Raw genomic sequence first — 26755 nt, 5'->3', positions numbered from 1 at the left:
TAGTAGTAGCAGAAGTAGTGTTAGTAGTAGCAGTAATAGTAGTAGTAGCAGTATAGCAGCATCTGTATATAATGTCCATAGTACCACTTGTAAAATATTTTCATAATACTACGCTATCCTGCATTTATGCACATATTTTATATCCTGCACTTGCTTATTGCACTTCTGGTTAGACCTAAACTGCATTTTGTTGCCTTTTACTTGTACACGTATAATGACAAAGTTTAATCGAATTGAATCAAATCGAGTAGTAGTAAAGACTGTAGTAGTAGTAGTAGTAGTAGTAGTAAAGACTGTAGTAGTAGTAGTAGTAGTAAAGACTGTAGTAGTAGTAGCAGTAGTAAACAATATAGTAGTTGTTGTAATTGTAAGAACTGTAGTAGTAGTAGTGGTAGTTCAGAATTCATAACAGAAGTTATCTCATTACACTTTGAGGCACAATGCAAATATCCCTAGAATTATTTTTATTTATTTTTAAATAGAAGAATAATAATTGTAGTGTTAATATTAAGAAATTAATAATAATAGGCCTCCTGAACCCAAACTGGGATCTGATTCCACAGGGAAGGAGCTTGATAACAGAAGGCTTTGGCTCCCATTCTACTTTTGGAGACTCTAGGAACCACAAGTAACCCTGCATTCTGGGAGCGTAGTGTTCTAGTCGGATAATTAAGGTATTATTAGATCTTTAAGATTAGATGGTGCCTGACCATTAAGAGCTTTGTAGGTGAGAAGAAGGATTTAAAATTCTATTCTGGATTTTACAGGGAGCCAGTGCAGAGAAGCTAATATTGGAGAAATATGATCTCTTTTCCTAGTTCTTGTCAGTACATGTGCCGCAGTATTCTGGATCAACTGGAGAGTCTTAAGGGACTTATTCGGGCAGCCGGATAATAAGGAATTGCAATAGTCCAACCTAGAAGTAACAAATGCATGCACTAATTTTTCGGCATCATTTTGAGACAGGATGTGCTTTATTTTTGCAATGTTACATCGGTGAAAAAAGGCAGTCCTTGAAGTTTGTTTCATGTGGGAGTTAAAGGATAAATCCTGATCAAAGAAAACTCAGAGATTCCTTATGGTGCTGCTGGAGGCCAGGACAACGCCATCTAGAGTAACTATATCTTTAGATAATGTGTCTTGGAGATGTTTGGGACCAAGTACAATAACTTCTGTTTTGTCTGAGTTTAACAACAGAAAGTTGCAGGTCATCTAGGTCTTTATGTCCTTAAGGCATGCTAGGTTTAGTTAACTGGTTGGTTTCATCTGGCTTGATCGATAGATATAATTGGGTATCATCTGCATAGCAATGAAAGTTTATGGAGTATTGCCTAAAGGAAGCATATATAAGGTGAATAGAATCAATCAAAGCACAGAATCATGTGGAACTCCGTGACTAACTTTGGCATGCGCGGAGGACTCACCGTTAACATGTACAAACTGAGATCGATCTGACAGATAGGATTTAAACCAGCTTAGTGCGGCTCCTTTAATGCCAATTACATGTTCCAGTCTCTGTAATAGGATGTGATGGTCAATGGTGTCGAACACAGCACTAAGATCTAACAAGACAAGTACAGAGACAAATCCATTGTCTGATGCAATTAAAAGGTAATTTGTAATTTTCACCAGTGCTGTCTCTGTGCTATGATGCACTCTAAATCATGGCTGAGAATCCTCAAATAAACTATTGTTATTTAGAAAGTCACACAACTGATTGGCAACTGCTTTCTCAAGGATCTTCTAGAGAAAGAGAAGGTTAGATATAGGTCTATAGTTGGCTAAAACCCCTGGATCAAGAGTGGGCTTTTTAAGAAGCGGTTTAATTACAGCTACTTTAAAGGATTGTGGTACATAGCCTGTTAATAATGACAGATTGATCATATCCAGTAAAGAGGTGCTAACCAAGAGTAAAACGTCTTTAAGCAGCCTAGTTGGAATGGGGTCTAAGAGACAGGTTGATGGCTTAGATGAATTAATTGTTGAAGTCAGCTGAAGATTGACAGGAGCAAAGCAGCCAAAACACACATCAAGCTCTATAGCTGTTTTGAAGGTTCCTGTGTTTGAAGACAAGTCGGCACCGGTTGAAGCCAGGACCTGGTGAATTTTTTCTCTAATAGTAAAATTTTATCATTAAAGAAGCTCATGAAGTCGTTACTACTGAGGGCTATAGGAATACATGGCTCAATAGAGCTGTGATTCTCTGTCAGCCTGGCTACAGTGCTGAAAAAAAACCTGGGGTTGTTTTTACTTTTTTCTATTAATGATGAGTAGTAAGCTGCTCTGGCATAACGGAGGGCTTTCCTGTATTCCTGTTTTAAGACTATATTGCCAGACTAAAAGAGATTTTTCCAGGTTATTGCAACGCCATTTCCTTTCAAGTTTTCATGATGTTTGCTTTAATTTGCGGGTTTGGGGTTTATACCATGGAGCTAACCTTCTTTGTTTGCGATTTGCATAGGAGTCCTCTGTTATATTGAGACATAACATTGAATTAAATGTAAATGGGATCGCTTCCTATGCAGAACTACTTACATTTCAAAGTGGAGTAAGTTTGAAGAGGATTTGAAGATTGCGCCTTTGACTTGAAAAAAACATACAGAAGAATAATATTAAAGAAATACAATAACAGGAATGCTTAATCAGCATTCGAACTAATTAAAGCTGTTTGTGAACAGAGGCCAGCTGACACCGCTCTGAATCTTCACGACCATCGGGCACTGTGCGAAGGAGTTAAATATCACTTCCAGCATCCACTATGTGGAGGTGAAGAACACTTACTAACCAGACACGATGTTGTCGTATATCAAGTGTAGATCACACAATATAACTCCTAATTAATTCCCACTAAAAAGGATTAAGATTGGATTGATTAGGATTGTTATTCAAATCTTCAGCATTCCCACTATTGTTATTCAAATCTTTATTATTACTATTAGTGGGAATGCTGATTAAGCATTCCTAGCAGTAGTTCATTGTTGGGTTTCACTTACCGTTTGTCTGCAGTTGGTTAACAAACTTTTGAAGCCTGATGGCCTGATGCACTTAATGGGCCACAACCTCTCAATGCTGAATTGGATTGCAACCAAATTTGGGACTGCTGTACATACAGCCACATTGCACAAGTGTACAACATGTCATAGAATTCTACCCACAGGGGGTGCTACAGTAACATTAAAACATGATATTTGTACACTTCTGTTGACTTCAGTAAAATGAAACTTGGTACACAAGTTCTCCAAGAGCATGTGCATGACATACAAGCATTGCACCAATAGCCCCACCTTGTGGCCTTAGATAAACACCACCATACTCCTTATTAACGGCCGTATCTCTTTAATGTAATATTCCATGGTGACCAAATTCAGCAAAGTTGTAGAGATGGGGATGCTGAACAAGTCTGTAGCATTTGATACAATTTCACCTGTAGGTGGCGCTAAAAGATTTGAAAAACCGCTGCTGTAGCAGCCGCAGCTGGGAGCACTAGAAGCAGCAGCCAACAGCTTCCAGCTCTCACTCTATTTATTATTATTTCGCCGTTTTTAGGTGTCTAACTACTCCTGTACCGCTTGTCCTAGAAAGTTTGTTTCAACTTCAAAACGTACATATTCTTCATGAGATTTCTTTCTATGTAACATTTTTCAGTGATTTTATATAATTTTTTAAAGTGTTAAAATTTACAATGAAAGTCTATGCAAACCGAGTTGGAACCTTTTAGATGCAGAGGTTGGGAGATCGAACCCAGGTGCTGGCAATATGTTTTTAATTAAACTTCCAGATTCTGTATTACTTTCTACTGCACACACACTGTACATCGTCACATTCTGCAAGACCTCCTGCCACTAATAATGTTCACATTTCTTACCTAAAAGCTTAATTTTAGAAAAATAATTTTTTTCTCAACAAACTGTGAATTTGTGCTCTGTATGCCAGGGATCCTCCGCTGGCTCTGTGGTTAAACCTTGGTAATGGTCTGCTTCCCTGTTAGATAACAAGGTTCTGGGTTTGATACCAACAGACCTCCATGTAAAATTGCTGTCATGGATAAATTTGCTTTATACTGTATGTAAATCATGTACCATCATTCAATACAACTCCTGCACTCTTTAATATTATTGTTTAATATTTAGATTGATAGGCATTTTAAAAAACAAAAACTCATCTTTTTTATTGTCTGTTAACAGTATATCTCAATAGTCCAATGGTAAAAGAGCTTGTCAGTTCTGTGCCCCTTTTAGTTCCAGAGGTTGGGTGTTTGAACCCAGGTGCTGACAATATGTTTTTCATTAAACTAAGAGATTCTCTCTTATTTTAAACACTTTAAACACACACTGTACATCCTCAAATTCTGGAAAACCTGCCACTAATAATGTTCAAATTTCTGACCGAACGGCTTAATTTTAGACAAATACATTTTTTATCAACATAATCTAAATATGTGCTCTGTGTGTCAGGGATTCTCTGCTGGCTCTGTGGTTAAGAGAAGGGTTAAGGGAATTAGTCAGTTTTCCCTGTTGTATAGCAAGGTTCTGTGTTTGATACCAGCTCAGGGCAGTCCTCCATGTAATGTTGCTGTCATGGATAAAGTTGCTTCATACTGTATGTACACTCCCTGACAAAAGTCTTGTCGCCTATCCAAGTTGTAGGAACAATAAATAATAACTTGACTTCTAGTTGATCATTTGAAAACAGAAGTGGCTTATATGAAAGGCAAAGGCCTCTAAATTATGCTTATTTTACCGAAATAAAATCTTATCATGCCTTGATTTTTAATTCTTTAATTAGGACAGAGAGGTCAGACTTTGCTTAGACAAAAGTCTTGTCACATCTTTAAAGGATTCAACCAATCACAGATTAGAGCATCACCTGTGACAAATACTGTAATTAACACATTCCCAGGTGTGTAGAAGAAGAACCCCAGCACACCCAACCTTCATTTGAAATGCATCCTGACCTCTGACAGCATGCCAAAGATTCAACCACAGACCAAAGTGCTGATCATCAAGAGCCTGAAGACCAAGTCTCCTGCTGAGGTGGCAGACATCTTTAATGTATCTAAACGTCAAGTGGAGAGGATAAGAAAAAGATTTGAAGAAACTGGTGAAGTTCATGACAGGCCCAGGTCAGGCAGACCCCGTAAGACTACTGTTCGAGAGGACCATTTGTTGGTTCGACAGTCCAGGGCCAGCCCTTTTTCAACTGCAGCAGAGCTACAGTACAACTGGTCACCAGAAACCCCCGTATCTACAAGAACAGTTTGTCGAATTCTGTCACACAGTGGCCTCAATGGCCGAATTAGTGCTAAGAAACCAGCATTAAACAGAAGACAACTAAAAAATCGTGTTGCATTTGCCAAGGCCCACAGCATGCAGGAAGGATGGACTGTGGAAAAGTGGCAGAAGGTTGATTTTTCCGATGAATCATCTATTGAACTGCATCCCAATCATCGCAAATACTGCAGAAGACCTATCGGAACCCGCATGGACCCAAGATTCACACAGAAAACAGTCAAGTTCGGTGGAGGAAAAATCATGGTTTGGGGTTACATTCAGTATGGGGGTGTGCGAGAGATCTGCAGAGTGGATGGCAACATCAACAGTCTGAGGTATCAAGACATTCTTACTGCCCAATACATTCCAAACCACAGGAGAGGGCAAATTCTTCAGCAGGATGGCGCTCCTTCTCATACTTCAGCCTCCACATCAAAGTTACTGAAAGCAAACAAGGTCAAGGTGCTCCAGGATTGGCCAGCCCAGTCACCAGACATGAACATTATTGAGCATGTCTGGGGTAAGATGAAGGAGGAGGCATTGAAGATGAAACCAAAGAATCTTGATGAACTCTGGGAGTCCAGCAAGAATGCTTTCTTTGCCATTCCAAATGACTTTATTAATAAGTTATTTGAGTCATTGCCGAGACGTATGGATGCAGTCCTCCAAGCTCATGGGAGTTATACACAATATTAATTATTTTTCCACTGCACCATGACTTTATGTTCTGTACTGTACATTATTTCTTTTAAATGACAAGACTTTTGTCTAAGCAAAGTCTGACCTTTCTATCCTAATAAAATAATTAAAAATCAAGGCATGATAAGATTTTATTTCGGTAAAATAAGCATAATTTAGAGGCCTTTGCCTTTCATATAAGCCACTTCTGATTCCAAATGATCAACTAGAAGTCAAGTTATTATTTGTTGTTCCTACAACTTGGATAGGCGACAAGACTTTTGTCAGGGAGTGTATATCATTAAATTCAACTCCTGCACTCATTAATACTATTGTTTAATATTTAGATCGCATTTATATAAGCATTTTGAAAAACAGTGATCTTTTATTGTGTATTAACAGTGTATCTGAATAGTGCAGTGGTTTAAGATGTTGCCACTTACCCCTGTCAGATTCCAAGGTTGTGAGTTTGAATCCTGCTAAGGACATGAAAACCTATTAAAGTGAAGTTGTACAGATGGCAACGCTGAACAAGTCTGTAGCATTTGATATAATTTTACCTGTAGGTGGCACTAAAGGATTTGAAAAATTGCTGCTGGAGCAGCAGCTTGCAGCGGTTTCAGTGTTTTAGACAGTTGATTTTATTACTAATATGTTTTAGTTGTATAAAATTAGAAACTTATAATGTCACAAGAAATAATTATAAACAAATCACCCAGCTAAATCATATGAACTCAATCAATCAAACTATTTATATGGCATCTTTCATTGAATGATTGATTGATCGATTTGTTTATTTGAGTGTCCCGCACCTTATGGTGCCCAGCCCATATGGGCTTACAAGATACTGGAAAACAACAACAACAACCAGGAATGGCCACATGACCAATCACAACATACAGTTCCACAAATTCAACATATCAGAATATTCACTTCCCATAAAAAATAAAGTCTTATTATGATGATATACTGTTCTCTGTCTTAGTTTCCATGCATTTTCTATAAATCTTGCTAAAGCAAAAACCTCCTCATTAAAGAGCCAACTCAACATATTACCTTCAGACAACGAAAACAAATCAGGCTTCCTCAACTGCATTTTTTCATACAAATGATTCCTCAAGTCGCTGTACATGGGACAATGGAATGCAAAATGAAATTCATCCTCAACAACACTAAGATCACAAAAAACATTAACACTGCTCTTCAGGAATACCTTTATATCTGCCTACCTCAATTGCCAGAGGCAAGGTACCAGTTCTTAACTGAGCACACAGGGACCTCTACCCTCTCTGTAAATGTAACTGTATGTAAGTCTCAATGTAGTAATCCTCTTTGATTTGAACACGGTTTCTGAGCTTTGGCTTATTCCAAATCTCATCCTTCCATTGTTCCTCATGGATCTTTAGTAGTTTTTCTTTGTTACACTGCAAATTAGTGCTGAAAATAAAATGTAAATCACAGAGAGAGAATATTGCAGAGACCTCTCTTGATCAAGGGTAAATGTGTGCTGTGTCTCAGTTAAAAATCTTTTTGGTTAGCCTTTCTTCTGGCAACTGGACCAGGCGGTTCCACAGCCAAACTATTTCACATCTCTGCTTTACCAGACATGAGACCCATCCCATGTCCCCTTCAATAGCCTGCTTAGCCATATATTTATGCACCCCAAGAAAACACCTTATGGCTCGACTCTGAATAGCATTACTGTCAGGGGTATCCTTAAAACCCCACACTCCTGCAGCATAAAATAAAATTAAGCCAACCATTAAATCATAAAGTTTTGAAAATGTTGAAAAACCAAAGTCAGGGCACAGTTTCATTTTATTCATTACAAACCTGAACACTCTTCCTGCTGACTCTGACAATGCTTTACTTCCCTCTGAAAAGCACATATTTTCATTAAAGACAAAACCAAGATATTTGTAAGAAATGGTGTACTCTAAAGGCATTGATCCAAACTGAAATGTATGGTTGCTTTGCTGAAAACATTGCTTTCTAAAATGCATAATCTGTGTTTCTTCACTGTTAATAGCAAGTCTCCATTTACTACACTATAAACTCATAATATCCAGCATTTTTTGTAAATTAATCTCTTTCCCTGCAACCAACACAATGTCATCAGCATATAACAGAATACTAAAGTTCATTTTATCAATTGGTATACCTAGATCAGCCTGCTTGATTTCTTAAGCTAAATCATTTATATTAAGGGCAAATAAAGTGGGGGAGAGCACACTCCCTGCTTCACCCCAAATGGAGTTGCAAACCAACCAGTCCTGAAATTATTTAACTGTAAACATGCAACTGGGACTATTAAAACAATGTTTTGATAGCATTGTAAAATTTACCATCAATACCAGAGCAAAGTAACTTATACTCCAAAAGATCTCTATTGATCCAATCAAAGACTTTCTTGAAATCCACAAAACAAGCAAACATATTTTTGCCCTCTTGTAGTCTAGCTCTCACCACAGAGGATATGGCCTAAGTATGATCAATACATGCCCTGTTTTTCCTGAAACCATCCTGCTCATCTACCAACACCACATGAGACTCTAGGTTTAAGTCTATTGAGGACACCTGAATACAATTAATAAACTGTACTGATCAGGCTGATACCTCTGTAATTTTATGGAACTCTAGGGTCAGCTATTGCAGATTTGGGTATGAGTTTGATTATAGATTTATTCCACACAGATGGAATAATACCATTCTGAAAGCACGTTGGACATAGACCATGTAAAATATTCAACATATTAGGGGCTTTAAGGACCTCATTAGGTATGTCCTCCAGACCCACAGCTTTATTTAATTCATTTATCTCTGCACCTCACACTTTTGTTCTCTTTGCTCTTTATTATTTATTTATTTTGCCGTTTCTGGCGTCTAACAACACCTGTACCGTTTGTCCTAGAAAATTCATTTCAAATTCAAAACATACATCTTCTTCATGAGATTTATGCTGTTACTTTTCTTTATTCTAACATTTTTCAGTGATTTTATATAATTTTTGAAAGCATAAAAATTTAGAATGGGAAGTCTATAGGAGCAATGTTTGAAAGCTGAAATCTCAACAACTAGTGCTAAAGCATACTTTCAGCTACAGACTCCATTTAAACCTTAAACTGGTCACAAGACTTTCAACTATTTCATTCAGCTTTTTGATATCTTTTATAGTTTATTTCAATATAGCAATTTATGTTTGATGCTTTTTTCATTGCTTTTCTGAGTTTATAATGGGTGTGTATTGCGCTGTTTAGAGTATGTCACATGACCTGTGATGTCACCCACTGATCCTCTTCTGCCTTTCTGCTTTTTCAAAATGTCAGTAACTTCCACAACTTTGAACTGTCTGCCTCAAAGCACCAAGAGAGCCCTTCTGCTATCTCAGTGAGTGTTGTTATATTTTGGCTCTGAAACCCTTGAGCAAAAACACAAATGCAGCAATTTATTACAATAGAAGTGAAAACCACTGGCAATATTACAATAACTTCCAGCTTTTCTGGCAATGTATTTCAGCTCTTAGCTTGTTTAGGTAATGCATGCTTCTGTGTGTTTTTCAGCCTTCTTCATATCTTAAGCTACAGAAAACATTCAAATGTTAAAACTTGCTCTTTAAGGACACTTCCATTCAACATTTTTCTACCATTTATACTTGCCTACCTTCCAGCTTTCCTAGCAATGTATTTCAGCTCTTAGCTTCTTTAGGTAATGCAGTTCAGCTTCCAATTCTGGCAATTAATTTCACATTTCTGCATTTTTAGCAATGCTTTGCAATTAATTCTTCTGTAAGTTTTTTGGTCGACTGGTTTGAATTGTTTCTGTAGCTAAAAGTATTCTGAATACTTTCAGCTACAGAAACAATTCAAACGTAAAACTGTTGTGCTCTATAAGGACAATCTATGTTTCTATTCAACTTTTCAACTTAACTTTTCCAACTCCCAATTCTACCAGTCTTACATTTCAGCTTTCAGGTTTTTGAGCAGTCTAGTGCCAAAAGTTTTGAGCTTTCAGATTTTTCAGGCAAATTAATTTCAGATTTCTGCATTGTCAGCAATGCTTTGTGATTTATTTCAGCTGTCAGCCTTCACACGCATTTTCTACAGGAAATGTAATTTTTATAGTTAGAAAGCAAAAAATATTTATGGGACAAAATAAAATAGAGGTGTTTAATGTGTCCCTGACTAAGATCCCTGTGTATGCTGAGTATTGTAGATGAGAATTTACAGATACACCCATGTGTACTTACAGGATGTACAGTTATTGTGGTTTTCGTTTATTTAAGCAATTGCTACAACTAATTTCTAATGTTGCAAATTATGAATGAGTTATATTTAGAGTCTCAGGACATCAAGACTGACAGAATCAGATTTACCATCAGCGTTGCATCAGCAGAGCCACAAAGATGATCAGAGACCCTCATCACCCATCTCTTGGTCTGTTTTCCCTCCTGCCTTCAGGTAGGAGGTACAGGATGCTGAACAGCTTTTCCCCACAAGCTGTCAACGGACTGTGCCCCCTCCCAATAATATGCCCACAACACACCAACACACCCTCTAACCCCCCAAGTAAACTTACTGCACTGCACAATTACACTTTACATAACCATCCCCTTAGTTATGCTGCTATAGGCCTAGACTGCCGGGAGACTTCCCATGATGCACCTCTTTCCTCTCTCCTTCTCTCCCTCTCCATCTGTATGCATTTTTATCCCATTACTGCATGTTACTAACTCGACATCTTCTCTCTCCCATAGTTCTGTGCTTTCTTGTTTCTCTCCTCTCTCCTTCTGTCACTTTCAGCAGGTATTTCTGCCTCTGGAGCTGTAGAGACTGGTCTGTGGTTGTGGGCCACCTGCTGCCCCTGCGTTCCTGCTCGACAACTGCTACTACAGTTGTTGTTGTTATTGGCTCTGCTACTAATACTGTCAATATTATTCCTATAGCTGTCATTCAAATTTATTAATATTAATGTTACCACTACAATTACATTATTACTATTTTCAAAATTCTAGGTGGTATTTGCATTGTGCCTCCCTCTCGCCCACCCACCCCTCTCCCCCAAAACCTCTCTCTCTCAAAACCTAACACGGCAGCGGCGGATGACTGCCCACCATTGAGTCTGGTTCTGTCCAAGGTTTCTGCCTCTTAAAAAGAGGCAGAAACCTTTCTTGCCACTGTCGCCAAAGGCCTGCTCATGGTGGTATTTGTTGGGTCTCTGTAAATAATATTATAAAGAGTACAGTCTAGACCTGCTCCATAGGAAAAATGCAATGAGATAACTTCTGTTATGAATTGGCGCTATATAAATAAAATTGAATTGAATAACCAGTATGATGAGATCTTTTTAACTGATACTTCTTAGCCATACTTTCTAAATTTATTTATTTTGTATATATTGTTTGGGGAACAGCATTTAGTTTTTTATGTATGCAAATACATGAAGGAATGACAATAAAGGAAATCTTGAATCTTGAAGACCTGTTTTTAAAACATGGAGCCAGTTCTTGGACCATGCTAACAAGTAGTGACGATGTCTCTTTATGTATCAATACAGTTAAACTCAATGTACCTGTCTGATAAAGTATACAATCAGTGCATATACATCTTTACTTACTGTCATGGTTAAGCCCACTGTACTGTAGGTATACATTATTTTGTTTATAGTTTTTTTATGTATAGACTGATTGATTGTGAGAGAGATATATGGCTGCATGGTGTGGGTTACTGGGTCTTGACTTCTTTTTTTTAACCCCCTGTTGTCCCCCAAACAACTATCAGAAAACAGAGTAGTGTAGGCTGAAGGCTCCTTACCCCCCTAGTGCCAAGTTGGAGACTTCCAAATTAGGGAGGGGGAGTGTGGGCTGTTCAGTCTGCTCCGAAGACACATGCAGGATTTCAGGGTCCAGGCTATCCATCCAGGGCCTTGCACTACTACCACTAACATACACAAATACAGAACCACAAACAAAAAACAATTACAAATAAATACACAACAAAAATAAACACAACAAACATTTACACATTTAACAGAGACCCTCAACACATGAATCAATACCCCAAACTAAAGTGGAACACACGGGTGGTAATTTGTCCTTCAAAAACAAGAACAAGTAGTGATATCCAAGACTGATTAAGAATAATTACTAAGATCAGGGGCATGTATCACAAAGGAAGTTCAACTTATGGGGTTTTTTCATGGCCCCAAGATGGTCCGCTTTGGCCACACTGTGCCAAGCAAAGCCATGATGACAAGCATTTCCACTACTGCCTCACAGCAGAGTATAGCCATGCCTCACTGATGTGGTCCTTCATGGTAGCAGGGCTGAACCACAGCCAACCCACGATGATCTCCCCCTCCATCAGCTGTGTCTTGTGCTGCTCAACACTTGTGTGTCTGTGCTGGCTATGAGACTATGAGTATGAGAAAGCTCAGTTTTAAGTCTGTCTGTGACCAGCTCTCAGTTCTTTTATAGCTTCAAACTGAGTCTCTGTGGTTCTACGGTGTTCTTGTTTGTACTTTCAGATATAAGCCTTATTTTACTGTTTATCGCTTTCAAACGTGTCAGAACTGTGTTAAGTTACTGCTGATGCAAACAACATTTACCGCTGCTGCCTCACATTAAACTGACAAACCAGCGGGAAGCTTTAATTGTGAACAAGTTATAGATGCAATGTGTTTATCCAGTGCTTAATTTGTAAAATCAGGAGGTCCCGGAACACAGAGGGTACTGTTCCCCACGGGTCAGGGGGAGAGAAAAAGTCATGGAACGCATAAAAAATCCACAGTGGCTGGAGCACATCTGACAACACTTAGGTGCTAGCTCAAACAAAGCATTCTTTATTAAGATTTATTAATCAGAGCATTCACAATAAACACTCAAAATCAGCAGGTGAGGCGCGTAGAAACAGCTGCTCTCTCTCTCTCTTTGACTGTCCCTTCACTACCCTGTTGTTTCCCTTCTGTCTGTGGATTGCTGCTACAATGGGGGGAAAATAAAATGGAATTAGGGCTGAAAGTTCTATTTACAACCACGAAAAGCAAGCAGGCTAAAAAAAACGAACTAAGTGACGTGTTCTGTCTGTCTGTCTGTCTATCTCTGTTTCAATACTGTGGACAGCGCTGCACCTTCCACCAAAACGACTTTGGCCTGCTTAAACTGCCCTACTGGTTTGAAGAAATTCAACAATTTTGATTGTCTTTTTGACATTTTATCACATGACACATTAGCTCACATGACATGCACAAAGAACATGCTTCAGGTGTCACTGCGTGACCTGACCTCTCTCTCTTTGTTTTTAAAAATCAGATTTAAAATACATCCAAAATAACAAGCGCTTTATGAATGACAGCATTAAATATTACATAAAATTTAATTACAGATTTTGACAGTGACAAAGGAGGTGCCAGATCCAATCAAATAGGTGCTGGTCTCAATCTGGGAGGTCCCGAATCCAAATTAAGCCCTGTGTTTATCACAAAGTTAGCAAAGCTCTGTTAGTGGTGCTATTCTTCAATCTACACTACATATTGACATATTCTGCACTATTTGGTAAGCAGATCCATTTTATCCAGATCCATTTTTTTGCATTATCTGCAAACCAGTACACCGACAAGACATCATCAGGTACAACTTACTCTACTTTCCTGTGTTGTATAGTCAAAAAACATTCGCAGCGTGCCAACACGGCTCGACTGTTCATGGCATGGCTCAGCAGAAGTGCCCCCTCACCATTGAAAAACCCTATTAGTCTGGCTCCCTTTAAACTTCCCTAGGTGCACCTCAAGAACCCCTATCACAAAGCCAGTTATCAATGATTTAGTTAACTACAGGGTTACACATCCAGCAATGGGCATGTACATATATGAGAAGTGCAGCTCTTAACTACAAGCCAATCATATTTAACGTCTTCAGATCAAGAGTGGACTATTTAATTTGATGAAACTGTGACACACATGAGGAAATTAAGTTATTGTAGTGGCAGAAAGTAACATTTGGAGAGGTAGAGCAGCTAAGCCTATAAGCGTGGCAATTAAAGTATGATGTGTAGTGCATGATGTATGCACTACACATCATACTTTAATTGCTTATAGGCTTTTGCATCTCCCTGCCCCCCCTTTACGAGATGTATAACCTATTCGCCTCTCCCATGTTCCTCAAGCATTTAGAGAGCCACAGGATGTGAGTCTGTGTGAAAGAAGAGGACAACATCTGATAGTGCACACAGATTTCTTTTTGGATGATCCCTTTTCCATTAAGAGCCCGGTTTCAAAAGCATTCATTGGTTCCATAAAAACAGAGATTCCAAGACAGTTTTCCTCCAAGATTTATCTAAATCTACCTTAAGTGTCAGAACATCTATTTGTGATATGAATAGCATAGTTTCAAGGTAATTTATTATCATTTTACAACACAAGGTTGTACAATGAAATGAGTTTGTAGCCCCTTCATGCTACACACAAAAAACATAACAGATAATTACATATATATTAGAATTGGGTAACATATAAAATAAATTAAATCAAACAATATATACAGTTATTTACATACATGCATACATACATACATATATACATACATGCATGCATGCATACATACATACATTACACCCATGAAATAATTATGCAGTGCATTTTTTAAATTTGCATCTGGTGAAATGTAAACAGCAGAGATAGTGATGATAATATGGATTTCATCACATAAAAAGCTTGACATTTGAGAAGCAGTGTCCGTCCCCTTTGCCTGCGTTTGAGCAGTAAGCATTATCGATGTAAACACAGAGTTCTCCTCCTTTCATCTACCAGAGTCTTGCGCTCTGTCAGCTTGGAACACGATCCATCCGTCAAGTGCTTGATCCAGGATGTTGATGGAGCAAGTCTGTAAAGATGTAGTCACAACAGTATCTGATTTTCCATTGCTTGGCCAGACTGAGTCTTAAGTCCAAGCCTATCCTGGATCTCTTTCCTCTCCTCCTGGAAAGATCACAGCACCCGCCGTTGTGCCTGATCAGGTTGATCTGGCTGGGTGGATCGTCTCAAGGTTGGCTGCTCTTTAATCCAAACCCCGGCTTCCTTTTCTGATGACGATGATGTATTTCTGTCATAGGTAATACGTGTTTCAGCAATAAAGCCAAAAAAATAAATAAATAACAGATGAAAAAACAAAAATGTAGCAGCATCTGCAGCCGTTGCCATAGTCAAAATCTCCTGTTCCAGTCGATTTGAACAATTTTGGCTTAGCTCTTTAAAACAAATCCATCAGATGTCATTCAATGATGTTTCAGCATTAAAGCTGAAAAAAATATCAGACAAAATCAAAAATGTAGCGACGTTTGAAGGAGCTACCAACCACTGCAGCTACATGCTGGAACATGAATTGGAACAGTTTGTGTGTGCATGTTCATATTACTAAGATTTGGTGTCTCTGACATTTATTACAGCAGTAATAACCAATGTTTGTACAACTTCCACTGTTAGACAAGTCATGTTTGATGTCATTTAATAGCACAAATAATGCCAGTTTATGGAAAACTACTCTCAAATCTAATTTAATTTAATTATAGCAGCTGAAGTCTACAGTGTTCAATAAATAATTAAATTACTTGGTTCAACGTTAAAACTTAACACTTTCTCCAGTGGCCAGGCCACTAGGTTACACCACCATTGGCACCAATATTATTGTTTCGTCAGTTCTGTTAGCAATCTGTTTTAAGACTGCCCTTTTAAAAGTTTCTCTATCACAATGCTTAACCTTTCTCATAAGAATCTGTGTTTTGGAATTTTGTTTAACTCCTCCTGTTTAGGGTTTACCGCAATGTATTACAGCAGAGGCGCCCCAACATAAAGATCACCTCCACTAACATCAGAAGAAATTGTATAGGCTTGATAGAAGAGCCTGGATAGGCTTGTTCCAATGATGAAGTCAAAAGTAACAGCTAAGCGTTTGTTTATTTAGATATTTAATATTTTAATATAAGAATTGGAGCATATCTATAACATTTCTGTCACAGTGCACAAAGCAATGCTTTTGTCAGGAGGAGGAACAGAGTGTGTTTATATCAAATTGCATTGCATACATCTCTTAATTAATTAAACAAAATCAAGAAACAGAGTGACTTTTGTTGATTAACATCATGTCCATCATGTTTTTCAGCCTAGTTAACCCTGCAACTCCAGGAACGTGACACCAAAGTATGCCGATGTAATGACCAGACAGAGCAGAATGACTGCTGGTGCATGGCTGACCCTCTGTTAAATGGTGTACTGACATACAGAAAATATACTGAAGGAAACAATGCTTTGGCTGTTTTCTATCACATTTTAGTTCTAAATGTAAACTACAAAAATAGGAAATGGATTACCATAGCACATCAGGATTTTTTTTACACAATTCATGAAAACCTTTTGCCCTACTGTCCAAAATAACAATCCATCTTAGAATTGGCTGGGGCATTAGAAATTGGCCATATTCTATCGTCAATTGTTGTTATGATTAGCAATTGGCACAAGCCTATTGATTATATCGTCCAGCCATACGTGGTACCACAGAGATTATGAATGAGAGCAGGAGTATCTAAACAAAGTGATATCAAACACCTTAGTGTAGTGAAAAAATTGTACTCAATAATAGCTAATCAAAATAAGAGAATCAGAGTTGACCATGACAGACAACCAAATACTCAAGGTAAAAGCTGCAAGAGAGGAGCCTGCTCTCTGCAGAGACAAATAACAGGATCAATACAGTTAAGGCTCAAGTGGCTGCTGCTCTAAACTATAAAAACTCTCAACACTATTCTCATACCTCATCCACCAACTGCAACCCCTGACATGGAAAGAACTCTGTTGTCAAGTTTACAGATGACATTACCACCAGATTTCAAACAACGATGAGAATTCATATCGTGAGGAAGTTAACAATCTTGCAGGCTGGTGCACAGAGAACACATGGTGTGGTGCTCAACATCCACAAAACCAAGGAGCTGATCGTTGATTTTTGAAAAAAGGGGGGGGGGGGCAAAGACACACACCCCTGTCTACGTCAGTGGAGCTGAGGCGGAGCAGGTGAACAGTTTTAGGTTCCTGCTACAGAGCAGCTTCTTTCCTCAACTGTACCTCATCCGCCGCACTCCACCATAAATAAATGACATGGAACTTTCTGTTATGCTGGTTGATTTTGACAGACAACGTTTCGACTTGGGAATGTTTACTGTTTAACAGGTAGTAGTTATGGGCCGTGATTAAGTAACTATTTCATACTCATTCAGTTGTCTAACAACAGATAGAATAAGTGAGAACAACAATACGGGGCTACGTCGCAGCAAAGTTAAGAAGACAACTTTCTGTCATCTAGCTTTTTCTGTGCTCACGGATTTTTAAAACATCAATATAGCCGATTATACGGAACAGCTGTTGTAATTAATCTGTATTTATGCTGATTTTGTCAGACGACGTCATGACCATAAAATTACAATTTGGTCATCTAGGCTGTCTGCCTCACTACTTACCAGATGTTGGCTGTGATGCAGTTTTATTGCTTGCCAACTGAAAAGAGGGAAGGAGGAGATTTGACCATTTTTATGTTGTTCAGGCGTTCTGTGGACAGAGGTCTCTACTAAAACACCCTAGAATCACAAGTATGGACGCAAATAGTTTTCACACAAAAGACATAGCTTTACTGTCGAGTCCTTACTGTTGCTGCTGCTGGCAGACACATGCCCAAAGCCATATGGTCCTAATTCAAAATGGGATTTGTCTACCTCATCAAAATCCCAAAGACATTGACGATGATGTAATAATAATACAAACAGAAATATATTTTAAATCCTTATATCTACAGAGGAGATGCCATTCAAACTCTACACATTTTAACCCCTTGTTCATATAACATTTGCTGGTCAGCAAATCATGTATTCATAACCATAACTTTATTCAATGAACATATTACACTCAATCTTGAACCATGTGTTGCCTTCAAGAAAAACAAAGGGTTAGAGAACTGTAAGATAACAAAATGTGCAAAATTACTTAAAATTAAAGCATTTCAATTAAAATAGCATTTATTTTATCTAGGGAAAAGACTATGCTTAGTATCTTAACGTATACCCCTGAGAAGTATTAGTGTCAGTGTGGTAAATTAACTAATCAGATCCTTTCCTATTTTGTTATACCAACTACAAAATTAATGCAGTAAGTAACAGGCGAGGGAGAACCTAGGATATCTATTAACCTAGGGTACAGCTGAGTACTTGCCACTCACAGCACAGTAGAGCGGGACTTGGCGCAAAACGGATGGGGAAAAACCATGGATACATCCATGGGAAAAACAGCGGCGACTTCCGCGTTCGGTGACATCACGTGCATACCCTCTTTTCGGATATATACACCATTAACTACAAACCTTTCAAAAGCGTAGCAAAGCCCCATACCATTACGGGTTAACAGCACCCGAAACACTGCTCACTTATGCACACTAAACCAAACCAACTCTATCATGACGTAATTTCATCAACATATGACAGCTACTTGTGCTAGCTGAATGATCAAGCCAACAAGTACTTACAAAACTACAGTACCGTGGGTATGTTATGGTAACGTTAGCTAGCTAGAACAGCGTTTGACAACTTAAAACGACCAACTTACCCGTGTTTTTTTACGCCACTGTTAATTTGACTTGTGCTTAAAACAAAGTGTCGTTTTGGATGTTTGTTTACAATATAACGTTATTTATACTGTACTTTCGGAAACAAGCTGACTACTACATAGGTGAATTAACTATGGTCTGTCACTTTAGAGATTTAGCTAGCAGTCACTGTGTAAAATGGCAGTCTGTCCTGCTGAACCGTTACCACTCGACAGCTGCAGGGGGGGTGGGTGGGGGTGAGGGGATTGGTAAGAGACAACATTATATGTGATATTTGCTTCAAAATAGATTTAAATGGCTGTATGTAGAATTGTATTTTTCAATAGAAAAACTTTTCTTTATAAGCGATCGTTGGTATCTAGTGCTCTTTGAGACGGTAGTGAAAGTGCACGTGAGAGTTCCCTGGGTTAGAGAGTAGTGTGGTACGGTCCATAGAAAGGAACCCTATCATAGACAATCATTTCCTAATTTCTTTCAAGCTACTGAGGTGGTTTAAGTTTTATTTCTTATTATGCATGAACGCAGTTTAACAGGTAAAAACAAGTACAAAAGATGCACTAGCTGGATAAATACAATACACAATTGAACACCTTCAGAGCAACAATGTAACTTTTAAATAAAACAATGTTTTGACTAAAATTTCACCAACATAAAACGTAAATTGAGTAATATAACACATTTAAAGTCGAAGGCTACTTCTTATCTTCTTATTAAAGCCTGACCGATTCTGGATTTTTTAGAATGGTACCGATATTGATGCTGAAATATCTGATGATATGTCAGCTGTTTTTTAGTTTTTTAACAGAAATCATTACTTAAATTTGGTTAATAAAGAATTGTGACCAAGATATGTACTAAGTGGGACTTTGTACAGTTAAAAAAATGTCAAAAATATAACACTAACAGCAAATATAACAGTATATTTGAAACATCAACAACAACTTCACTGGAAATGAAAAAGGATCAATAATGTTAAACAACACAAATAAAACAAAAATACATCTATTGAACTTGAGAGAATAAAAATAAGACTTAAAACTTAAAATGGAAGAGATGAAGAGATGACTTTTTAAGAAGTGGTTGAACTACTGGTGATTGAAAACACTCAGGCACTTGACCAGAAATGAGAGAAGAAGTATGGCTAGCATAAATGGAGAGATGGATGAAAATATCTCTTTTTAAAAAGTGAGTGGAAGGATGTCCATCAGCCTGTTGCACCACCTGTGTCTAAGTTAAAACTTAGCCTAGTTATATATATATATATATAAGTATAATAAGTTATATATATATATATATAAGTTGTGATTTATGCATTACTAAAATAAACACGGTTGCACCACAGAGATAAGTTACAATATAACTCTAAGTAACAACTAAATAGTTACACATGCCCCTAGGGTAGGTATAAATCATAAAATATCACAGAATTATACTCACTAAAAACAGCAGTTTTCCTGCCACACAGCATACTCTTTTTATTAATTAAATGCCATTTTGCAACACCGTAATCCAGTAGACACCCAATTATTGATATGATATTTCAATAACAATCTAGCTTACTACGATGTGCTACAATGCCAAGTGGCTCATACCATCCAGAAAGCTAATGCGTACCGTAACCATGACAGTGGAACTCTATCTTTGATCAGTGATTGGCCAGTTGCCTTAGTTATGACTTTATGTACAAACTAATAAGGTTATGCCCCAAGTAATCACAGTGCAACCAATTTTAGTAGCTGATTTAGTCACAAACTAACTAGTAGTTACTAAGCCTCTAGTGTCGACTTTACACCCTAACTTAAGAGAGAACTTACACATAGCTGGAACATGTGGATGATGTCATTTAGCCATGGTGTTGGTCAGATGTTGAGTTGTCACAGGTTTAAACAATACTAGGGAGCTAGATGTGTTACAGCAAAACTCAGGGAGAGTATGAGCAGGTGGAGTAAGTTATTGTATGGGGGGGGTTGTAGTGCAGCTAACAATTTAAAATAAATGTCTTGAGTTGTGCTTATGCTTCTCTATAAGAACTGAGCAGTACCTAGCTTGAGAATTTTTTTACCTCTAAGTTCAAGGTTTTCATGAGATCCGTCAGCCTTGAAGGTTTTGTACTCCTCCATTTGACAAATATTCTTCAGTGAGTGGATTTCTTCATTTAGCCAATGCTGAGATGACGTTTTAGGCTTTTTGAGTCTAAAAGGTGTGATTATGTCTAAAATATTTAGTACAATTAAAGGAATTAAAAATATCAGCAGTGCGCATTGAATGGTGGAGTTGGAGGTCAGAAGAGGCAAGGACATGGTAAAACTTACTTGCTGAAGATTAATTAAAAATGTGAGCACAAGTGGCTTGTGTATTGCAGCTAAGGGTGTTGGAAAAGGCAGTACAAATCCATTTGTGTTCAGAAATCCCACTGTTTCATCATTCACTAAACAGCCAGTTAAAACCAGGGTGTGTCCTTTTATGTGAGTATTTAAAGGTCCAGTGTGTAGGATTTTGTGTCATTCACCCTGTGAAATTACGGTTTGCAACCATTTAAATAACGGTGGCCTCACCCTCCACTTCCAAACGTGTAAGAGAAACTTTGGTTGCTGTGAAACTTGCGAAAAATGCGAACGGCCCTATCTAGAGCCAGTGTTTGGTTTGTCCATTCTGGGCTACTGTAGAAATATGGTGGTGCAAAATGGCGACCTCCATGGAAGGGGACCCGCTCCCTATGGAAGCTTAAGTAATGGGTTTATGACCTTTTCCAGACTGATAGATCTCAATTACTTTCTTTCTCATTTGTTCCTGAATTTCCTTGGCTCACGGCATGATGTCTAGATTTTGAAGATCTTTTGGTATACTTCACTTTGTCAGGCAGGTCCTATTTAAGTGATTTCTTGATTGAGAGCAGGTGTGGCAGTAATCAGGCCTGGGTGTGGCTAGAGAAATTGAACTCAGGTGTGATAAACCACAGTTAAGTTATGTTTTAACAGGGGGGGGCAATCACTTTTTCACACAGGGCCATGTAGGTTTGGATTTTGTTTTCCCCTTAATAATAACAACCTTCATTTAAAAACTGCATTTTGTGTTTACTTGTGTTATCTTTGACTAATATTTAAATTTGTTTGATGATCTGAAACATTTAAGTGTGACAAACATGCAAAAAAATAAGAAATCAGGAAGGGGAGAAATGATGGAGAAAAGGATAACCGCTGCGCCCTGCTTTCTCCACACTTAGTCGACTCTGCTGTTTTCCTCAGCTACTGTGAGGATAAGCTTTGCCGTTGAACCCGCCGACATGACGGCCTCCATGACGCATGAAATTGCTACCAAGGGCGAGCTCAAGTAAGAGGCTTGTGTCTGGGCAGAGATAGGTTTATAACTGTGTTATTTTACCAGAGCTTCATTGCTGTGATTTTGTTGTTTTACTGTGGGAAATAATGGACCACCACATCCTGTTTCCTGCTGTGTGTTTCTGAGCTTAGCTTAGCACGTTTCATTGTTTGTATTGGTACCACACCGCTGGGCCTTTACTTGTGTTAGCTTTCGCCACTGCAGAGTCAATAACTGCTGCTTTTTTAAAACCAAAGTCCAGCAACACAGCTGCCGAATATAAGTTCGCTGCTGGGTTCTTGTGTGATAAAGGGACAATTGTGTCTTGCCACAGCATTTAGGATCTTTTGTACCTTGCTTTGTGTGCCTTTTTCCTCTCCCCCTCTCTTTTCCTTTACTAATCCACACACACATTTACACACCTTACACACATCAACACACATCCGATCTGCGATCCACTCTGAAGAGTTGGAAGCCTGCCAGCTGCAGCGCACAGTCAGGTATCGATCCACACAGTCACATCTCCGTGAGGCTTAAAACGGAAGATGAATAAAAGTCTCTGTTTTTCCTCACCAGCAGTTGAAGTTCATCCAGTTTATTGCACAGTGAGCGCAGCAGAGAGCTGAATTTATGAATAAAACAAGTCAAAACAATGCGTACCAAAACACAGAGGCAGCCTTCCATGGAGCCATCTTTAAACTTGAGGACGAGTACAGTGCGTCCTCTATTTTGGTTCTTCCCCTTTGAGTTTCGCGGGCCTGCCTGCCATTTTGGATCATTGCGTGATGAGCCACCCATGTGGTCATGTCTGCCATTTTCCTCGCTTCCCCCTCTGTATTGTGCTTAGAGTAGATAATAGTGGTTTATTGGCTGAAGTTATTGATTATTGATCGGTGCTATAATTAAATAAACTCTACTGTACCTTTTTAAAGAGCAGTTGTCTGTGGTTATTTGGGTATGTGTTGTAATGACAGCTGGTTGTGACAGTCAGTGCTCGGATTCATCCTTCACTGTCCATCTTATTAATGTAAAATAGTATTTTAAATATTGACATTTCTAAGTGGGCAACTACTTTTTGAGACTGTTTTCATGTTTTGGTTATTGGTCCCTGATCCCTGGGTGGTGCCCCGTAATTATTCGTCCTTATAAATAATTTTATTAATATTAATCAGAATCAGAAATAGCTTTATTAAAAACAAGGACAACAAGCTCAACTATGGAAACAAATTAGGGTCATTAACATTTTGAGCTTGTGAAATGATGTTCACAAATAATTTCACAGCCTGCAGTTGTATATCACTTGTTGTGTGCATGTGAAAAAATTTTGCATGCCCGTATCTGAATGTGTAACTAAAGTTTTGCAGCTGTAGAAATATTTTGTGTATGTGTAATTAAAATATGTGCAGGAATATTTTACACACAAATGTCCTATCTTTGTATGCAACGCTGAAGTTACAAGCTATGAGTTACAAGCACAAATTTTGACCGTTTTAACATCTGTGCTGAATAGCCAATCAAGTCAAACTGTCCAATCAGGGGGCAAAAGGTTCTAGGCGTTTTGGTTACTTCGTCTATCTGTAGTATGTTGGAGTCAACATGGAGGAGCCAGAGGGAGTCGGGTCCAGTTTGTTCTCAAGTCTATTCTGGTAAGTAGCAATGAGCCTCTTCAAAATAAGACGGTGTAGTCCCTCATTCGTCCAGGAGTGTTCTATCGTAGAAAAGGTTTCAGTCGTAGTCATCTGGACACTGTTTTCAGAATCAAGACGTTTCGGCTCCCATCCGGAAGTCATTCTCAATAGTGAAAAAATTGGACGGGAACTGGAAATTTAAACTACTCTGAGTTACATAAGCCCTGCCCTCAGGAAGGAATCTGCCTGAGTATCTGTAAATAGCTAGTTTCACCTGAAACTGACCTAATAGTTTCAAGATGGCCCAGTAATCAGTAATCAGGCCTATTGTTCTCTGGCTGCATCTACTTCATCACTGCTAAGTGCCTGATTAGCATGTGATAGGCGTGACCAAGGTGATAATACACTCTGATAGACTTTGGGCAGATTAAATCTCAGACCACCATTTCTGTTCAAAGAGGGTTCTCTTTCTTCACAAAAATGGCTTCCTTGACGCCTGCTCAAACCAACTCTTCTCTCTACTAAGAATCTTCACCTCACTGTCTTCAAATGTGTGGTTTGTAGCTTTTAAATGCAAATGCACGGCGCTCTGTAATCCTGAGTTAGCGTGTCGTCTGTGCTGATAAAGTCTTCTGTGAAGTGGCTGTTTGGTTTCGCCTATGTACCGTTCTTTGCAGTTTTCCTCACTGCACTGAATGGAGTAGACAACATTGCTCTGTTTCTGTGTGGGTAACCTGTCCTTAGGGTGAACGAGTTTCTGTCTTAAAGTGTTGCCTGGTTTAAAGAAGACAGGAACATCGTGCTGTCTAAAGATCCTTTGTAGTTTTTCAGACAGTCCAGACACATAAGGAATGGAGACACCGTTCCTTCTTGGTTCAGTTACACTTTTGTCCTGTTTTTTTGGCTCTTTTAACTTTGTTGATAGCCCAAGTAGGATAACCACAGGCTGAGAGTGCATTCTGGACATGCCTTTCCTCTTTCTTCTTACCCTCTGAGCCTGTGGGCACTTCTTTGGCTCTGTGCTGTAATGTCCGGATTACACCCAGCTTGTGCTGTAGTGGATGGTGTGAGTCAAAGAGCAGGTATTGATCCGTATGTGTTGGTTTCCTGTAAAAACAGGACAAAAGTGTAACTGAACCAAGAAGGAACGGTGTCTCCATTCCTTATGTGTCTGGACTGTCTGAAAAACTACAAAGGATCTTTAGACAGCACGATGTTCCTGTTTTCTTTAAACCAGGCAACATTTTAAGACAGAAACTCGTTCACCCTAAGGACAGGTTACCCACACAGAAACAGAGCAATGTTGTCTACTCCATTCAGTGCAGTGAGGAAAACTGCAAAGAACGGTACATAGGCGAAACCAAACAGCCACTTCACAGAAGACTTTATCAGCACAGACGACACGCTAACTCAGGATTACAGAGCGCCGTGCATTTGCATTTAAAAGCTACAAACCACACATTTGAAGACAGTGAGGTGAAGATTCTTAGTAGAGAGAAGAGTTGGTTTGAACGGGCGTCAAGGAAGCCATTTTTGTGAAGAAAGAGAACCCTCTTTGAACAGAAATGGTGGTCTGAGATTTAATCTGCCCAAAGTCTATCAGAGTGTATTATCACCTTGGTCACGCCTATCACATGCTAATCAGGCACTTAGCAGTGATGAAGTAGATGCAGCCAGAGAACAATAGGCCTGATTACTGATTACTGGGCCATCTTGAAACTATTAGGTCAGTTTCAGGTGAAACTAGCTATTTACAGATACTCAGGCAGATTCCTTCCTGAGGGCAGGGCTTATGTAACTCAGAGTAGTTTAAATTTCCAGTTCCCGTCCAATTTTTTCACAATTGAGAATGACTTCCGGATGGGAGCCGAAACGTCTTGATTCTGAAAACAGTGTCCAGATGACTACGACTGAAACCTTTTCTACAATGAGCCTCTTCTAACTGTTAATGTTTTGAACGGTCGAAAAACAGGTTTGGTGGTTTCTAACTCATACAGAATTTAAACATGAACCAATGGGTGAAATATTTGTGCAGCGTAGTTAAGCCCTTATTGTTAGCTAGCTAATATTAGCCACGATGTTATCGCTAGCATAGCCGCTAATACTAACTTTAGCCAAGTTGACTGACAAAAGAATCACTAGTTAACCAATCTTTGGCTAGCTTTAATCTTTATACTGGATAGGTTAGAACAGTCTGGCTAGTTTGTTGTTGAATGTGCATGTAAGTTATAAACCAAAGGTTACACACACTAAACAAACTTTATCATGAACAATCTTTATAAAACAACTAGTGCGCATGTGCCAACGTGCATGCTGCCTGTTGCCGTAGCTCCATCTCGTCGTCTTACTTTTTCCAACTTTTAGCTTAGCATAATTTAAACTACGGTCTTTATGAAAATCAGAGTAGTAATCAGTGTTTTGGTACTTTTTTTCGCCGTGAAATTTCTTCTCCTGCTACTCGATCAGGGCACCTCTGCAGATCAGCTGTTTGGCCGCATTGTTTACACCAGGGAACAGCTGGTGTAAACAATGTCCTTTGTTACCCACGGTAACAAAGGACATCAAAGACATCCTGAATGTCTTTACTGATGATAATAGGGAGGAGGTGAGGGCAATCCAGGCTGACCTGAAGGAGGCTGAGGTCGTTCAACATCTGCCAGACAATGCTGAAGATGTTTTATGAGTCTGTGGTGGCCAGTGCTATCCTGTTGCATGCTGGGGCAGCAGGTTGAGGGTAGCGGACGCCAACAGACTCAACAAACTAATCCGTAAGGCCAGTGACATTGTGGGGGTGGAGCTGGACTCTCTGTCGGTGGTGTCAGAGAGGAGGATGCTAGCCAAACTACATGCCATCTTGGACAGTGTCTCCCACCCGCTCCATGACGTGCTGGTCAAACAAATGAGTACCTTCAGCGGAAGACTCATCCCCCCAAAAAGCACCACAGAGCGCCACAGGAAGTCACTCCTGCCTGTGGCCATCAAACTCTTTAACTCCTCCCTCTAAGTGTTAGTCTATATGACCCTAAGTCATTAAACTGGACATTGGATCATTAACATCACTCCAATACTTGAAATAATTGTGCAATATTCTCAGTTTAATACTGCTGTGCAATATACTCTTCAGTTTAAAATTCCCTATTTATTGATATTTATTCATACTTCTATTACTGCTGTGCAATATCCACCGTCTCATAATAATCTTAATAAGCTACACTTAACTTGGC

The 26755-nt window shown here is 38.8% G+C and overlaps 1 protein-coding gene across 14 annotated transcripts in view; it reads right to left on the bottom strand.

Annotated features, from left to right (window-relative positions):
- The window catches only part of celf1 (cugbp, Elav-like family member 1), an 81512-nt gene extending 62727 nt beyond the window's left edge, over positions 1-18785 (bottom strand). For 5 of the 14 annotated variants that reach the window (XM_044189157.1, XM_044189175.1, XM_044189305.1 and 2 more), the window contains exons 1-2: positions 18585-18784; positions 11759-11884 (exon numbers count right to left, since the gene is read on the bottom strand). In XM_044189157.1, the coding sequence (XP_044045092.1) occupies positions 11759-11862 (104 nt within the window). In that variant the 5' untranslated portion in view covers positions 11863-11884; positions 18585-18784. Of the gene's footprint in view, positions 1-11758; positions 11885-18584 lie in introns of all 14 variants that reach the window. The other 9 variants (XM_044189182.1, XM_044189191.1, XM_044189217.1 and 6 more) reach the window with 4 other exon arrangements.
- Positions 18786-26755: the final 7970 nt, after the last annotated feature.

The sequence above is a fragment of the Siniperca chuatsi genome, linkage group LG1, assembly GCF_020085105.1.
Source record: "Siniperca chuatsi isolate FFG_IHB_CAS linkage group LG1, ASM2008510v1, whole genome shotgun sequence".
In the NCBI taxonomy this organism is placed as follows: Eukaryota; Metazoa; Chordata; class Actinopteri; order Centrarchiformes; family Sinipercidae; genus Siniperca; species Siniperca chuatsi.
The sequence above is the reverse complement of the archived record's forward strand: the minus strand, read 5'-3'. Positions and strand labels throughout refer to the sequence as shown.